The sequence below is a fragment of the Peromyscus californicus genome, unplaced genomic scaffold, assembly GCF_007827085.1.
Source record: "Peromyscus californicus insignis strain IS unplaced genomic scaffold, ASM782708v3 Scaffold_39__1_contigs__length_375310, whole genome shotgun sequence".
NCBI classification, from domain to species: Eukaryota; Metazoa; Chordata; class Mammalia; order Rodentia; family Cricetidae; genus Peromyscus; species Peromyscus californicus.
The window spans coordinates 263,481-281,320 of NW_026294550.1; the positions used below are offsets into that span (position 1 = coordinate 263,481).

At 43.2% G+C, this 17,840-nt stretch overlaps 1 protein-coding gene across 3 annotated transcripts in view; it reads left to right on the top strand.

The window, feature by feature from the left end:
• Nucleotides 1-17,336, top strand: part of LOC128121213 (STAM-binding protein-like) — a 33,238-nt gene extending 15,902 nt beyond the window's left edge. For all 3 annotated transcript variants that reach the window (XM_052755624.1, XM_052755623.1, XM_052755625.1), the window contains 11 exons: nt 1,422-1,504; nt 2,506-2,717; nt 4,957-5,029; nt 5,286-5,375; nt 5,805-6,096; nt 8,431-8,555; nt 9,298-9,435; nt 12,457-12,569; nt 13,483-13,582; nt 15,717-15,749; nt 16,901-17,336. In XM_052755624.1, coding sequence (XP_052611584.1) covers nt 1,422-1,504; nt 2,506-2,717; nt 4,957-5,029; nt 5,286-5,375; nt 5,805-6,096; nt 8,431-8,555; nt 9,298-9,435; nt 12,457-12,569; nt 13,483-13,582; nt 15,717-15,749; nt 16,901-16,930 — 1,289 coding nt within the window. In that variant the 3' untranslated portion in view covers nt 16,931-17,336. The remainder of the gene's footprint in view (nt 1-1,421; nt 1,505-2,505; nt 2,718-4,956; nt 5,030-5,285; nt 5,376-5,804; nt 6,097-8,430; nt 8,556-9,297; nt 9,436-12,456; nt 12,570-13,482; nt 13,583-15,716; nt 15,750-16,900) is intronic.
• The last annotated feature ends 504 nt before the right edge of the window (nt 17,337-17,840 follow it).

Consider the following 17,840-nt stretch of genomic DNA (forward strand, 5'->3'; position numbering starts at 1 on the left):
CTGGCTGGATAGGCAGCTGTGTCCTACCTAGAGATCAATGAGCAACCCTCAGGACAGGACCTTCAGGGTAGAGAATTGGGACTGTCTAGGGCACATGAGCAACTGTGTCTCCTGCTGTGGTCCCCAAAGAAACTCTCTAAAAGTAGTTCAGGGACAGGACTGCTTATTCAGGAGTGTCCCCTGAGCTCTTGGGAGCTGAGATAGCTGAGTAACCACTAGTTCATGGCTAGCACCCTCTGTTGCATAAGGAGTTCCTGGAGAGCATGCCCTAAAAATAAATCCCTGTAGAGTTTTAAGGGAATCTTTTCTATTCATTGTACTTTTTTTCTAACATATTTTTACTGATTATTTGGCAATGTTATATAATGCACCTGATCAAAATAGCTTCCCATTCCTTCCAGGGGCATTCTCCCACCCTGTGCCTGCCCAAAAGAAGAAAAAAAAATACATAAATTCTAATTTGTGTTTTCCACGTAGTTAGTCATTGGTGCATGGTGAAAGTCTCATTGGCCAGCCCCTTTAAAATAACTGAGTCCTTCCCCACACTCAACAGCCACATCTCCTGCTGGAAGACATCAACTGAAAAGAGCTACATTTCAGCATCTTTATAACAATTTAAGGACTCTCTTCAGTGGCTTACTGTCTAGACTGTTTCCTTTTTTATTTGAAGGTGGGAAAAGTCTTCTGTGATAGGTTTCTCATTCTCAACTATGAGGCTACAGTCATTGTTACCACTGCAAAAGAAGCTTCCTTACCTGGAACAGCCAGTGGCAGCACAGCTCATTGACTTCCATATGGTTTCTGGTGGCAGCATGGTTTATGGACACCAACATGGCCTCCAGCTACAGCACAGTATCTGGAGGCTTTTTGAGGAAAACCGATCCAGAAAATGAACCATTCTCCATCGCCATTAGTGTGAGCTTCAGCAGCTTTAGGCTCACTTATCTCTGGCCCATGTATGGAATCTGCTCTGCTATTCTTCTTCTTCTTCTTTTTTTTTTCAATTTCATGAAACCACTTCTTAATAGCATCTTCCCATACGACCTACCATATTTTAGTTGTTTTTGAGATTCTTTGCTCTCTCAGATTCATCCTCTGCTGCCCTATCTCCAATCTGACCCTCCTTGGGTCTCTCAGGCTCCTTAGAGCTGCTCCATGGGCCTGTGGATGCCAGCAGCCACTGTCATCTTGAATTGATCTCCTTTGTAAACTCTTGAAAAAATTTATTTAATCCCAGTTTTTAAATTAAAATAGAATTCAGGTTGTAACTACTATCTCAGCCATGAAATTGCAGGATTAAAGCCTGTATCTCCATGGCCATCATGGTCAGTGAGCTAGCAATATGTAAATTAACATAAACTAATATTGATTATTGGAGAAGCAAAGTAGCTCCTTTCCTAACTACTTGTATCTGCTAACAGGTGATATTCTCACACCTTGGCTCACAGACCATCAGAGCTGTCCAGATATTAAAGGACCTTTCATTGCTGGAGCTCCAAAGAAGGTAAGTCTCATTGCTGCTGAAAAGAGAGGTCATTTGTATGTAATCATATGGAGCAAATGTAAAAGCCTGGTGCCCTTTTCTATCTTTAAACTAGTGAACCTCACTTTTTTTTCTCCCTGGTGGACATGTCTTACTTACTTTGTCTTTCATCAGAAGTGTGATCACAGAAAGCAGGTCAATAGTGTGAGCAGTTTGTCTCTAGAATTCATTACACTTCTGCTCTCAAAGACACTGAGGGCCAAGAAAGGTTCAAGAAAGGCTTGTGCAATGCTGTGGTCCACGGAGCTCACAGTTCCCAAAGGTTTTTGTTTTGTTTTGTTTTTCTGCTGCTTCTGAGCCTTAGTTCCTGGAATCTTTAAATAGCAGGAACTGAGTTTTCCTTGCTCATTGTCTCACCAAGGCTCTTGGAGACTTGAGTGTCCTAAGTACTAATTAAATCACTTTGGGCACCCCATCACAAATCCTTTTGCTTCTAGCTGGGATTGCATTGTGGAAGGCATGAGTAGGGTTTCCTCCAAGCTTGGGTGCTCTCTAATTGCCTTGGCAACATCAAGAGAGGCCCGTGTGGTAACTGCTGGGTTTATGCTTAAGCACAATCCTCTGATGTGTGCATAACCACTCATAGCTACGTATGTCTTCTAGTGCAAATCTTCTAGTGAATAGGCAGTGTGTAAGGCCTGTTCCTTAGGTCAAATGCTAATCAAGAGCTCCTTCACATTGTTTTCAAAGGACACAGACATCCCTATTCCCAACTCTACCTCTTTACTACTGTAGTAAGAGGATCCCAGGCTGGGTTTGTTCATACATTTATTGAGCTGAATCAGCAATGTGGTGTTTTATTTACTCTAATTTCATTAGGGAGATGTATGTGTGTGTGTGTGTGTGTGTGTGTGTGTGTGCGTGTGCACGTGTGCATGTGTATGTTTGTGTGTTCTAGACTGCTGGAATGGCAGGATGGCAGGAGATGCATTTTGATGTTCCCCATCTTCTCTTTTTCTTAGATCAGGAGCACCATTCGCAGACATAACAATGCCACTCTTCTGATCCAAGAGCAGTTCCAACTTTTAAGCTCTTTTGAGAAGAATATTTACATCAATGATAACATTACCTGGAAATCTTACCTTGAACTGAAGACCTATCAGATAAAAGCAGAAGTCCTGCTAAATCAAGGCCTCACAGAGGAAGCACTTGTGATGTATCACAAATTTTCAACGTGAGAACCTGCAGTTTTCCACCTCCTTTCCCATGACTGATCCCTCGCTCATCCTATCCTCCTCTTCATGCTTCTTACCCTTGCTGACCATATGGAACTCGGAAAAAGTCATCTTTTAATCAGATGACAGATTTCTCTGGCAGATCTGACACATGCTTTTCCTTACTGTTCAAAGACATGAGGACCAAAGTTGGTGGTATCACATCTAAGGGATTTCATGAGTAGGAGAGTTCTTGAGGTTGTGTCCACAGGGCCCAGCTTTTAGACAAAAGAGTTGACAGATGAACAGGATGTGTCTGCACTGGTGAGTGTTTTGAGTGCTCTATCTCTACCCAGGCAGCCAGTCGTAGGCTTATTGCTGTGTGTGGCAGAGCCAGATTCCTCTTCTCTACATCCTGTAGCCTGTGGATTGGTATAGCAAAGAGGTTAGCCTTTCCTGTAGCTACACAGCCACCAGAGGACTGGGCTGTGGACCACCTAGTGTTGGAGTGACTCAGCACAGTCCCTGAGCTGTTCACCACACTTGGGTAGGCAGAATAAGATTGCAGAGCTGTTCCCAGGGAATGACTCCTATAGTTTTAATGACAAGAACATTGTGTGTTTGAGGAAGGGAATGATGGTAAAGGTCTCACCAGTCATATTTAGCCTTGAGATCACCAGAGTAGGTCAGCTCAGGCACTCTCTCGACCATTTCCAGAAGTCTATAGTGGATTTCTGGGAACTCTCTAGCACTCTGTTTCTTCCTATTCCCACGGGGTCTTTATTTATCATGGTATCTTTTTCCTTCTTCCCCCACTGTGTTTCTGATCCAGCTGGGACCTCCTGCTCCCCTAAGCTCTCTTTCCCCTGACCCTTTCCTCACTCAGGATGATGTTTTCTAGTTCCATCCATTTGTCTGCAAGCCTCATGAAGTCATTGTTTTTCTCTTCTGAGTAGTACTCCATTGTGTATATGTACTACATTTTATTTATCCATTCTTCAGTTGAAGGGCATCTAGGTTGTTTCCACATTCTGGCTATTACAAATAATGCTGCTTTGAACATAGATGAGCATGTGTCCTTGTGGTATGATGGAGCATTCCTTGGGTATACGCCCAGGAGTGCTATAGCTGGGTCTTGAGGGAGGTTGATTGCCAATTTTAAAGAAAGCGCCATACCGATTTCCAAAGTGGCTGTACCAGTTTGCATTCCCACCGACAGTGTAGGAGTGTTCCCCTTTCTCCAAATCCTCTCCAACATAAGCTGTCTTTAGTGTTTTTGATCTTAGCCATTCTGACGGGTGTAAGATGGATATCTCAGAGGCATTTTGATTTCCATTTCCCTGATGATTAAGCATGTTGAGCAATTCCTTAAATGTCTTTCAGCCATTTGAGCTTCTTCTATTGAGAATTCTCTGTTTAGCTCTATAGCCCATTTTTTAATTGGACTATTGGTTATTTTGATATCTAATTTCTTGAGTTCTTTATATGTTCTGGATATCAGCCCTCTGTCAGATGTGGGGTTGGTGAAGACCTTTTCCCATTCTGTAGGCTGTTGTTTTGTCTTGTTGACCATGTCCTTTGCCCTACAAAAGCTTCTCAGTTTCAAGAGGTCACATTGATTAATTGTTGCTCTCAGTGTCTGTGCTACTGGTGTTATATTTAGGAAGAGATCTCCAGTGCCAATGTGTTCGAGACAACCTACTTTCTTCTTTCAGGTTCAGAGTAGCTGGATATATGTTGAGGTCTTTGATCCACTTGGACTTAAGTTTTGTGCACGTTGACAGATATGGATCTATTTGCAGTCTTCTACATGTTGACATCTAGTTATGCCAGCACCATTTGTTGAAGATGCTTTCTTTTTTTCCACTGTACAGTTTTGGCTTCTTTGTTGAAAATCATATGTTCATAGGAGTGTGGATTAATGTCAGGGTCTTCAGTTCAGTTCCACGGTCCACATGTTTTTATGCCAGTATCAAGATGTTTTTATTATTGTAGCTGTATAGTAGAGCTTGAAGTCAGGGATTGTGATGCCTCCAGAGGTTGTTTTATACTTCTTGATAGCTGAAGTTTGCTGAATGTACCAGTAGATAGAAGAGTGAAGACTTTTCTCTCTCCAGGCACTGGGGATAAGGGGATGTGGGATTTCAGGGTGTGCCTTTACTCACTCCATGAACTTCTCAAACCCTGAATTTCTTCAGGGCCTCATTTTGATACTTGTAACTTTTTGTCCATCTTAGTCACTCTGCTCTATTCCTTTAGACTCTTAATGGAGAAACTCAGAAAAGGCCCGAAAAAGTGTCTTTCAGCTCGAATAAGATCCAAAATCAACAAGGTGAGTCTTCATTGTCTATGTGACTGATCTAAAATCTCCAGAACATCAGTGAACTACTTAGAAAAAAGCAACAGATCATGACCCTGGGTATGATGGGAGCTGATGCTGCCTCAGCATAGCAGTACAGAGGAGAGGGATGGCAGGAAATGGGGTTCAAGTCATGCATGAGATACTGCTGCCTATCCCCACTTGTTTTCTTATTCTCTTTTCTGACATTAGAACTGTTCTAATTCTTCATTTCTGTTTTGTATTGCAGATTATAAATTACATTTTTGAAAAAGCTGAGAGCCTTAAATTCACACTCCGAAGAAATCATAATAAGGAGCATGAAGGCTACCTAGATAAGGTCAGTGTGTGAGCATGGAGGAAGGAGGATTGTGTGTCACCTGCTCAGCCTGTGCCCTGGGGTTGTGTTGTGTTGTTGTTTCAGTGAGTCTGTGATGCAATGGATAGGCTCCACACACAATTGAACTCACATGCACTTTATCCAGATGAGCCAACACACACACACACACACACACACACACACACACACACACACACACACACACACACACAAAGTGCAGTAGGACTCTGAGAATATTGAGACTTGGTTGTTACTGAAGAAGGCTATACAGAAACTGACTAAGGTGGTGGTGGCTGTTCTCCATAGAACTGCTGCTCCATGATCCCTATGCTGAGATGTCAGACCTATACTTTGAAAATCTTTTTTGCTGGAAAGGCTTTTTCTTCTGGGATTTGAAGACGTAACCTAAATCTGTTTTTCTTTCCGTAGAAGAAAAGAAAAGAGGAAGAGGCAAAAACCAAGGCGTTCTGGAAGCATAGAAAAAATCATGGACAAAACTCCCGAGACTTCCCCAAATTCAGCTCTCTTCTACACAGACTTGTGAGTCGTGGAAAGGTGGGCCCCAGCCTGACACCAACACCTAGAGAGGCTGAAGAGCCTTCAGGAGGAAGCACACCTGTGAAACAAACAGTGGTGTGTGGCCCACAGGAAGCCTTCGAGGAGATAACCCCCACCCCTTCAGCAGACACTCCTGGGGAGACTAAGGTGGTGAAAAGCCCAGGTGAGTCACCACAGGTCCATGACTTGGAAATGACTTGTGTAGAAGTGCTTCCCATTGTGCCTGGGTCAGCCACACAAAACTGAGACTGCAGCTCTCCAGTAAAGTAAGGCGGTGCTGGTGCACAGGTGTCTGAGGTCTAGAGCACTGAGCAACACAGAGAACGTCCCTTCCCCTTGTCCATGTCCTCAGCCGTTTGCTTCCACGGATCCACTTTGCTGTGGTAACAGAACCTCCTGTGATGAGTGTTGTCTCGTTCCTTCCTGCCATCTGACTGTCTTGTCAAAATAACCTTTAACTTAGTTTACTCAGATAAGTTTCCTCAAAACTTGTTTGAGTTCAGATCCTCATCTTTTCTGAGCTCTGTAGAGATTTGAAGAAGCACATTAAGAAAATACTAAATCATTTTCCATCATAAGAAATGGTTACTTTATGAAACTTGGACTCTCAGATAATTTTAGGACATAATGGAGAGATGTGAAGGCAACAGAATTTCGAGTGCATGAGATTATGTTTTCAGCATTTGGTAGACTCTCACAGGAAATCCTCAAGCAGGGCCAGAGATGTTGACTCTGTGGGTGAAGCGCTAGCAGTGACAGTGTCCAAACCTGAGTTGGAATCTCCAGAAAGCACGTGACAGTGGGGTGTGGTTGGCCACCTCTACATTCAAGGTTCTCTTCAGGTGAGATGGGACAGGGAGACAGGAGAAGACCTGTTTTCTTACAGCACAGCTAGCTGGGCAGACACAGAAGCACAGAAGAGATTCTGTTGGACCAAAGGGGCCAGGGAAGATCAGCACTCCAGGTAGTCAGTTCACATCAGCAGATGTGCTGAAGCACCTGTGCATCCTTGCTCACACATCAGCGTGGACATTCTGAAAAACAAAAATTCAGATCATGGGCATGTGCAAACACACTCACAGTTCATACATAAAGGATTTTAAAGGGAAAATAGACAAATATTTCTGAAAAAAAGTTCTCAAGTATCTCATCTCATTTGGTTTATGTTTGTTTCATTTGTAACATCTACTTTTACAGCCTGAATAGACTTGACTTGAGATCCTGCCACCTCAGCAAGCAAATGCTGAAATTCCAAGTGTGCATCACCAAAGCTGACCTTTCAGGTGTTTCTAAAGTATTGGTTGATTCTTGTCTTGCCTTGCAAGAGTCAAAAATCTCTTCTTGAGTGAGGAGGAGCTGTAAGCCAATTTGCAGTGCTCTGTCTCAGTTAGGCACAGGTGAGAGAGTCGGCCTTTGCCAGAATTGAGCCTGTGCACTCAGCAATCCACACATTTCCAGATGCAAGTAAGAGTTAGCCTTTCCCAGCTGTGAGCCTGTGCACTCAGCAATCTACACATCTGTGTAAATGTAATGAAGAAGCAAGAGTAAGCTGCTCAGTTCCTATTGGACTGGAGAATAATCAGGAAAGGGATGACTGGTTCCAGCTAAGTGGAGCCATCTGTCCTTGGAACTTTGCTGGGCTAAGTGCACCATCTTCACTCACATTTGGATTTGAGGCTGCAACTTCTCTAGGTGGTGTGTGCCATGGATGACCCTGTAGTTCCAGGGTCTCAAGGGTTTCCTCCATCCCTACGACATACCCTATTAGGGGCAGTCTGTGATAGTATGACCTTGAGAAAATCTTTGTATGCTTTCATGCAACTGCAACCTCTTGAAATCTGGTGGGGTTTATTGTGGCCTCAAAACTCTTGGGGAAAATGGTCTGCATGCCAGAGCATGCTCACAACAGGCTTTCTTCAAGTGGAAGTTCTGGAATACTTGTAGTTTGGCTCAGTCTAAGTCTGAAAGCTACAGACAATGGAAGCCAATTTTGTGAGACTCAGTCTCAAAACCCATGAGGACCCAGGGGAACCTAAGTCCAGACCTGAGAGTCCAGTGGCCAGCAGACCTGGAGATCTGAACCACAGATAAAGAAGACATGTCTGTCCCAGGAGGGACTCAGCAGAAGTTTATATTTTCTCTGCCTGTTTGTCCTGTTTAGTCTTCATGTTACCCACCAGAGTTGAGAGGGCCCTTTGCTCACTGAGTCTGTGAACCCACACAGAAATTTCTTTGCAACCAACTCATGGTCACACCCAGAAATATGTTGTTCCATCCACTTAAACTGACAGTAAAGACCATGCTCACAGCTACCACTCAGCTGTGGCCAGAGCTTGGAGAAAAAACTCCCTGCCTATTTTGTGGTTCCATCATGGGGAGAGGGGCTCCTGTAGAGAATACCAATGACTTTGTGTTTTTCCTCCAGGCTACCAGACTGAGTTCTGCTCAGGGACACCAGGCCCTGTAACCTCAGATTTCTTTCTCTTTTCCATTGCAGTTCCGAACTCCAAAGGCCTCCGCCCTGTGATCCTTCCAAAAGATCTATGGGATAGGTTCCTGCATTCTGCAAAGAACAACACCGAAAAAGGAATCGAAACATGCGGAGTCTTATGTGGTACCCTGGTAAAGATATGAAAACTCCTTGATCTGAGACTGTTTCTTCCCCCTTGGCTTCCTATGACTCCCAGAAAACATATCCAGGGGCTGTGTCTATACTGATCACTCCACAGAAGGAACCATGGATGACAAGGCCTGGCCACCTTGAATTTGATGATTTTGCAATTGGTTGCTTTTCAGAGTCCCTTGAATTGAATAATTTGCTTCCGTGCTATAGTTAGAAATTTTCACTCTAGTGGTGCCTAGTGCCTGTAACCCCAGTCATTGGCAAACTGAGGCTGGAGGCTTCCTAAAAGTTCAAACCTGGCTCACATACAGAGTGAGACATTGAAGTAAAAGCAGGCAGGTTGTCAGGCAGAATGTCAGGTATGAGACATGGGGACAGGCACATTGACTACTTCTAAAAGGAGGAGGACTCAGTTCCTTTTGTAGCCTGGTCTGACCACTTACTCTGTGGTAAGCCTTGGAATATAAATTAAACACTTCAAGACCCTCAATCAGACCTATTGGCTGCTGCAGGGAAGACTCTAGTCTCAGGATGTGCTAGGAGGGACATGTCAGGTTCATCTTATCCTCTGTGCCTTCATACAGTTCCCAGCAAAGCACTGGAGCAGTTAAGGTTGGGAAACACTGAGGTGAGGGAGAAGGATGAGAGTCATTCACTGGGGTGGGGGCTTCACTTACTTGTGTTATGAGAGAGTGGGTTGACAGTGCCAGGGAATTGTAACAAGTTGTTTTCTCTTGGCAGGAAAAGGAAGAATACCACATCACGCATGTTATAATACCACTTCAGAGTGGAGAGTATAATTACTGTTCTATGGAGAAGGAGGAGGAGCTCCTTTTTGTTCAGGAAGAGCTGGGGCTTCTCACCTTAGGTTGGATTCATGTAAGCAAACTGACCTCCCTGTGGCAGCTCCTCTTCTAAACACACTGCCTATTTCTTTCTCATCACAAAGTCAATCCATTCCAGATCATCTGTCTCCGAGCACATGCAGTCACTAGTGTTTCAGCGTTGAGTCAAAGGCATGTTTCCTGGTGTATTTCCAGCTCTTCTAATTTTATCTCTTACTCAAAGTAATTCTTCAAAGTTCCAATACTTTGTGAATAGATGAATAATGGTAGCTTCCCTAGGATGTATGAGAACATGGTTTAGAGACCATGTCCCTAAAAGCTGTATGACTGGACATATTTTAACGTCAAGATAATTCATTCTAATGATTGCATTTTGTCTTTGTGGAGAAGCACTTGCTTTGTGCACACCAAAAGAGCACCTTCATGCAAGATTTTCAAGTAGTTGGCCATGCTGTGCAGGCTTGTGGTGATCTTGAAGGAAATAGAGTTCCTTCCCTAGAGAGTTCTTCTGAATGATTCTCTCATTTTCATGGCTTCAAACTCACAGAACATGCAGTTTCTCTTAGAATGGGACAGGTGTAAGCCACAATCAGTTGGTTATTTCTAGGTTTTGCGAGATCACAAGTACTTTTATACTCACAGCATGGGAATTGCTGATATGTGAGGCAGTTTCCTGTATCTTTATGCTCCAGTTACATAAATTCTTACTGCTTTGCCTAACAATAATATACCATGGCAGATGGAAATTTGTCCTTTTGTGCCTGGAGATCACACAGAAAATGAGCACCAGTTTTGATGAGGCAGAGTCCATTCTACTTTTCAGGAGATAAATATAGGGCACTGTGGGTTTCATGGAAAGAGGAATCCCACTTGAGGTGACTTATAATGACTTACAAAGAAGCCCAAGGAGAGCTTCATGGGGAAGTGGTCCTGCATCAGTGAGCAGTCTTGTCCGTTGGGATTTGTGGTTGATATTAGAAAAGGATGGCAGATTTGTGTTGACATGACCCTTCAGAGCCATGCTCTCCATTGTCGGGTGAGGGCAGAAAGAAAAGACCTGTTTTTGAGTAAAGGGAGAACTCTTTGGGTGTTTTGGGCAGAACAATGATGTGATCAAAGCCAACTCAGAAGGTAAAATGAAGGAATTGCAAGGCTGGTAACAGTGGGGAGGTCAGTTAACGTTTGGGAGCTGGTGACTTCCAATGACGATGAGAGGGTCATGGCCATGTGCAGAGGAATGTGGGATTTCAGGGATCCAGGGGCTGAAAATAGAGGTTGTCCAGTCTGTGACAGGGCAGGCTTGGAGTCGGACCCATGGGGATGGCAGTTATCATAAGCATTAGTAGGGCATCTAGAGGAATATGGACTTTGGAAGTGGGCTTCAGTCCTACCTTGTGGAATTTAAGGCACTTGTGAGATATCACATCTATGGAGCCTTTGCTGGCAGTTGGATGGAGGTTTGGGGAAGCCCAGTGAAGGTAGGAGAGGAATCTGTGTGGCTTCTGAATGGAGGTGGTCCAGAAAACCTGGTAAATAAGGAGTGTTGACAGCAAGAGAAGTGATTGGCTGACAGCTGAGGAGGAGATCTAATGAGGAGAGCAGGAACACAGTGGGGGATGACAGAGACACAGGATGCAGGAGAAATGGTTATGGGGTTCACAGAAGATGCACAGCAGGGACAGTGGGGGAATGAGTTCAGTATGTGACCCAGGGACAGGCTCCAACAGAAGAGGATCAGCTCATTGAGAATGGTGGCTAATGACTTTTACGCCTTGGTTGGTAGAGACTGCAAGGTTTAAAGAAGCCATGGAAAGCTTGGTGTATGGCACAGTCCTGGAAGCCTAGCCTTCAGGAAGGTGGGCCTGCTGGATGGTGACTTTGGCACCAACCTGTGCTACACAGGCAGACCGTGGCTTGAAAACAAAGTCATCTGATGAAATTACTGCTATTGTGGAGCTTGTCAGGACTGCCATATTGAGGATCACATCTATCTAGGCCACGATTCTAGACGAAAGGGAGAGAGATGAGGCTGCTCTTTGCAGAGTTGGGTTAACAGAGTACGGACATGCACAAGAATTGGGAAATGGTTTCATCATGGTTTTGTCTAGTTATTTTTTGTTTTCTTCACTTTAGTTTTTTCTTTGACTTTTAGTTTTACAAGTGCTTGATATTTTAAAATATAGCTTACTTGTAGTGTCCATATATGAACAGCATAGCTTAATGACCCCTTGAGGAAACAGGAATTTGCTGAGAGCCTGGTCCATCTTTCCAAATTCCTTCCTCTGAGATTGATCTTCCTCTTGCTCTAACCATCTCTACTTTGATCTCTATAGAGTTAATTTCCTAAGTGTGCCCCCCTCCCTGCTATCAGTACTTCATATCTGCTTATGTCCTGAAATGCAATGGATAGATACATGACTTTCACATCTGGCTTTCTTGGCTTAACATCTGCAAGGTTCCTCCCCACTCTGGCATGCAGTTGTTTGATGTGTGTTTACACCTGGTGAGCAAGTGAAGGAGGGGAGGGAAGGGAAGGAAAGAGGGGTAAGATAATGTGGCAGTAGTGTTTACAGTGCCACACCCGAAGGGCAGAAGGGTCTCCTCTTAACAGGGAGAAATCACATAGGGAGGTCTCAGAGGCAGGTTTGAAGGCTTGGAGCTGAAGACCCTGAGAGTCCGTTGAACTGATGTTTGAAGTAGTCATGGGAACTCTGAGGGAGATGGAATCAGAGTCTGCTGTTAGCAGGAGGGAAGCAGAGGTAAGTTAGATGCTGAAGGACAAAACTTGGTTACTCTTTAGGCAGTCAGTATAACTAGGCTTGGATGAATAAAGGGATCTTGTCCTCAGTGAATGACCAGCTTAGGACCTTTATGGATCAGGAAGACAAAAGAGATAATTCCTTCTTTCTTCTCCACCTAGTAGACCAGAGTGTTTTCCTGGCGTGATTTCGGGATTCATGGTGGGAACCAGTTGTTGAAGCTCCTCGGGACTGCTTTCCTTTGTGGATCAGGCATGGGGCTCACTGGGAATTCTTGGCTTCTTTTGTCTTCTCAGACCCATCCAACCCAGACAGCCTTCTTGTCGAGTGTGGATTTACACACTCATTTTGGTTACCAGAAGATGCTCCCGGAATCCATTGCAGTGGTGTGTGCACCCAAATATAAACAGTGAGTATGTAGGATTCAGGTCTGGATGGTACAAGAGCAAAATGCTCCATGGCTCAGAACACTGAAAATGAAGTAATATCCAGAGTGTCTTAAGTGATTGCTATGAAAGCCTCCCTATAAGGTGCATATTCTAATTAAAACCAGCTGCTCTTAAAAGACGTGCTGACACCATTGCTGGGCTCCATCTTCAAGAAGTGACCTCAAGAGCCAGAGGTTAAAGAAATTCCACACTGGACACTGCAAAGGAGTGTCATCTCTTATCATTCCCAATGTCATGTTAATCTGAGTTTCTCAGCAGAGCTAATGTTGGGAAAGCAATGAATCATCTTGTTTTCTTTTGTAATAAATTTTTGTACACTGGATATTGTCTCACAGGGGCTATTGGACCCTGGTTTCAGCACACCCCCAACTTGCTACTCAAAATGATTGTCCTAACAGACCTAACTTTTTGTTTGATTCTTCTTCCTTCTCATTTCTACTGTTGAGTTCCTTTGCATCATTAGGCCAAGAAAGGGATCCAGAGAGAGTGAGACAGAGAGGGCGGTACACATACAGGGGTAAGAAGAAGGGGAGGAAGGAGGAGGAGGAGGACAAGAAAAGGATGAAGAGGAGAAGAAAGAGAGGGGGAGGGAGGGTGGTTGAGACTATGACAAAGAAGACAAGGTCTAACAGGACAATGACAGTGATGACTAGGAATAGGAAGAGGAGTTCCACATGGTCCATGAGGGAGGAAGAGTTGTGCAGAGAAGAGGAGAGACAGGCAGGAGAGGAGGGGAGAAGGGTAGAAAGGTGAAGAGAAAGGGGAGGAGGAAGAGGAGGAAAAGAAGGGGGACAAGAGGAAAGATGGAGAGGAGAGAGCAGAAAGAGACGGGGGATATCTGCTCGACTGTAATTTTACTTTTTCTCATTTCAGAGTCGGAATTTTTACACTGACACCTTATGGATTAAAAGAAATATCATTCTGTCCCCAGAGAGGATTTCATTCTCATAATCAGGACTCAGCTCTCTTCTGTGTATGTATCTGTGTACAAGAAATCAAGGCCATATTCCCAGCCAGGACATAGAGCTGATATGGTTGAACATCTTTTTGATCCTCATGGAAGATCAACCTCATGACCCACCTTCCTAGAAATCCATAATAACCGTGTATCTAGGAAGCAGTGGGCTGTGGATATCAGTTTCTTATATTTGCAACCTGGTCATTTACTGTCTTTGAGGGTGCTGGCCATCTGGACCATTTTTCCTGATAACTGGGGATACTAATACTATGTACTTTACAGGCTGCTGAGAGGATAAAGGAAGAGGGACTGGGGTGGACTTAGGGGCAGAGTGTGTCCTCAGCATGCTTGATACCTTGGATTCCATCCCCAGTAACATGGGGAAAAGAAATAACCCACAAAGTATGGAATCCATTAGCTTATTCAAGGCTTATTACTTATTAATTTGTTCTTTTTCAATGTCAGTTACTAGGTTTCAGGGGGTGATCAGAATGCCAAAGAAAAAGCCATGTAAGATAGATAAATTAAGCATATTTCATTCTGAAGTTTTGTGCTCACCTGCCTAGGGAGGTGGTTTTTTTTCTCCCAGTTTGTATCTGTGATAACAACACACTTAGTATGATCAGGCCTCAGGGCCTCAGATCAATGAGATTCTGGCACTTTACTTCACATTAGCCTGGACTTTTTCATCCACTTTGATTCAGAAGGAATGCAACAACATAGTGAAAAGACCAGAACCCAGTCCTATAAAATATATAAGATTGAGGGATACAGTCACAGAGATTGAAGGAAGGCTAAGATCCTGAGATCAGAGTGCTAATTCCAAGTGGTAGAACTCTGTATGTGTTTTCTATGTATCATACTGAACGCGTGTGTGTATTTATATAGAGTTTGCATCATACTCCTGATCCTAACAGTAAAATAAGACCTAATGAAACTTCAGCTTTCTTTAAAAAGTATATATATATATATATATATATATATATATATATATATATATATATATATATACTTTTATTTCATTATTTTTATTTCTTTAACTTCATTGTGTAGTCTTTTAAAAGTAGACCCTGTTTTGACTTTAATTCTCTTTCTATTTGGATTTTCACATGAGTTTAGTGCCTGTGTGGTTAGAAGAAGTTGGCAGATGCCCTAGATCTGGAGTCAAGCCATTGCTCACTGCCCACTTCCCTGCAAGAGCAGTGGGTGTTGTTAAACACTGTACCATACTCCAGTCCCTGTTTTCTAGTCTCATGGATCAAACCAGGTTTTCAGTTGAATGTGGGGAAGATCTTTCTAAAAAAGATCTGTTAAAAAATAGATAGCTCTATCTTGGAATACAAAATGATTAGGTGCTAGAATTTTGAAAGATGTTGCACAAGTAAAAAAAAAAATGTCTAAAACACCAGCTCTCAAGTTCCCAATTGGCAAGACCTCCTCCAAACCTGACCATGGTGAAGCACACCTGTAGCGCCAGCACTTAGACAGCTGCCGCAGGAGATCACAAGTTTGAGGCCAGCTGAGGCTACATAGCCAGGCTTTCAGATTGGTAAATCCTTATGACTTTGTATGCCAAGTGTGAGTATCTCCTCAAGGACTATTAGGTCCCCTTTACCATCTGATTGACATCGTGACTCCAATACTGCACTGAACTTCCTGGTCCCTTTTAATAAAGGAATGTTTCACAAGTGACTCTGGAAAATAGATGCAAAGATACACGGGGAGACACTGAATCCGACCATGTGGAGAACTTGGTAGGAGTGTTGGGTGCCAGATCTTTTGACATTGCTTCTATTGACATCAGGATTTCAGTGCTAGGATGAGAACTATGTAACTTCAGTGAGCTTCTCCAATCAGAGGCTTATTGCTTGGGATGTGGCTCAGTTGGGAGAGTGCTCCTGTTTCAAGCACCAGGCCCCGGACTCATTTCCCAGAACTACTGAAATCTGCCATGGTGGTGTTTGCCTATAATCCAGCACTTTGGAGCTAGTGGCAAGAGAGTAATTTCAGGATCCCTCTGGCATACCTAGGTTACGTGTTCTAGCCTGGGTCACATGAAGCTCTCTTTTGGTATAATATAAAAGGTATAAGCTGTTTCAAAACAGGAGTTGTCCATGCCTTAACCACATTTCCTTTTCTCTAATTGCAGGACTGCAGTCACGTCACCATCCAAAACAGCCTGGTGACTGTCACAGATTTGCGATGAGTTAAATCCCACACACCTACATCAGTGGGAGCGTGTGTGTGTGTGTGTGTGTGTGTGTGTGTGTGTGTGTGTGTGTGTGTGTGTGTGTGTGTGTGTGTGTGTGTGTGTGTGTGTGTATTGTGCGTGTGTATTTTGTGTATATGTGAGTGAATGTAGGATGGTGTATGTGTATATGTATATGTGTTCAATCTATGTTGTGTATGTTACATCTGTTTCGTGTATGTTACATCTTTGTCATGTATGTTCACTGGTGTGTATGAATGGAACACTCTACTCATTCACAGAGCCCAGAGGAAGACACTGATGTGTGCTCTATTAATGAATTAGAATAGTATATCAGTCATTCATAATGACTAGAAATTGATTTTATTATATAGTTTACTTGTTATTAGTTTTAGATGATATTTTCTGGCCAGGATCCAGTATAGGAGTAAGGGCCCAATGCACGCACTTACTGGCTTGCCTCACCTGCCTCAGGGAGCCTAGAGGACAGGTTGTAATGCCAATGCTCACTAAACAACTGAAGAAGAATGAAGGTCTCCATTGATCCCAGACATCAGCCTACTTGTCTCACTTTGCTTGGAGGCTTCTTTGACAGACAAATGACTTTTTGAAGAGATTAGGCACAGAACTTGAAACTAACTGATAATGACATAATTTAAAGAGAAATTTCTGACTCAGATGAGTCTTATTGCTTTTTGAGTGGCTGTATGCCCTGATGAGGTTTACCAACAATGTACAATTTCACATAGACTTTGGAGTTCCTGATGCAGACTACATGGTGTCTCCCTGGGTGAGATGTTGCACTATAGTCTGGCACATGGAAACTGGGAAAAAATGCCAGAGTTTAAAAGAGAATATTCTATTAATGGGGATTCTCTGCTGGGCTACAAGAAGAACCTTTGGGCATCACATGTGAGGCTTAAACTCTTTATTCATTGATGTTTTGGCTTTTGATGAGTGATTTTGAAGCTCCAGGGCATCTCGTATAGAATAAGGATCTCTGGAACAAAGTGGACCACCTCACAAGCCTAGAAAGGCAAGAGAAGAGGAGTGCAGCTCTGTGGACTGTGTCATAGTTGTGTAATGTAAGATAGCACGAGGTAGCCTTCCTCTCCTCCTCATAGATGATCCATTCTACAACCATGTTGTCCTGAAGACAGTCCTCCTGAGTGACCACTCTGCCTACAACACAACTCTAAAGGATATTTGGCCAAGAGAGAAAAGTCTACTTACCTAAAAAGCTTGGTTTGAAGTATGTAAAGTTCCCTAGCTGTGATGAACTCACCACTGAGGCTAATGCTTACAGCAAACTGCAAACAAAAATGCTGTCCTGCACAAGGGATGCTGGGACAAATTCACTGCCAGTGACAGTCTGGCCAAAGCAGCTCACCATAAACTGTGCTTAGGCGCACACTCTCTGCTCATGTTGGCCCTGTCTAGAAATTTTCCATAAATTTCACAGAAACTTGTATTTTCTTTATATAAGTGTGTTTTAAAACAGATTTGTAGTTTCTTAAAAATTCTATTTAGTTCTATAATTAAAGTTGAGTTTTGTGTCAAGCTCTTGAGTCTTCCTTCTGATCAGGAGTCACATAACCATGTTAAGTGAGAGGTGTGATTGTCAGCTAATAGGATTAGTAGGTACTGGTGGGCAACCTTGTCCTAGTTGCCTATTTCTCCTTTATTTCCTTTTTCATTTTTCTGTCTTTCTTATTTATTGTGACTGGATCTCAGTGTGAAGCAATGTCTAGTCTGAAATTCACTTTACAGTCCAGGCTGACCTGGAACTTATAAAAACTCACCTACTTCTGCTTCCCAAGGGTTGGGATTAAACATTTCATTGCTGTGGTTTTAAATTTTAAGCATCTGACATTGTTCTTCTGTATGTCTATAATTGATCTTGATCATACTTAGTCCTCACTTCCCTCACCCACGCTCCTCCAACCCCATCTGATACCCCTATTCTAAACTTGTCAGGCTTGGTGTCAAGGGTCTTGTTGTATGAAGCCAAGTTGCCTGCCCCGTTTTCTATTTTGAACAACCCACTGAGTTTAATCAGGGTTT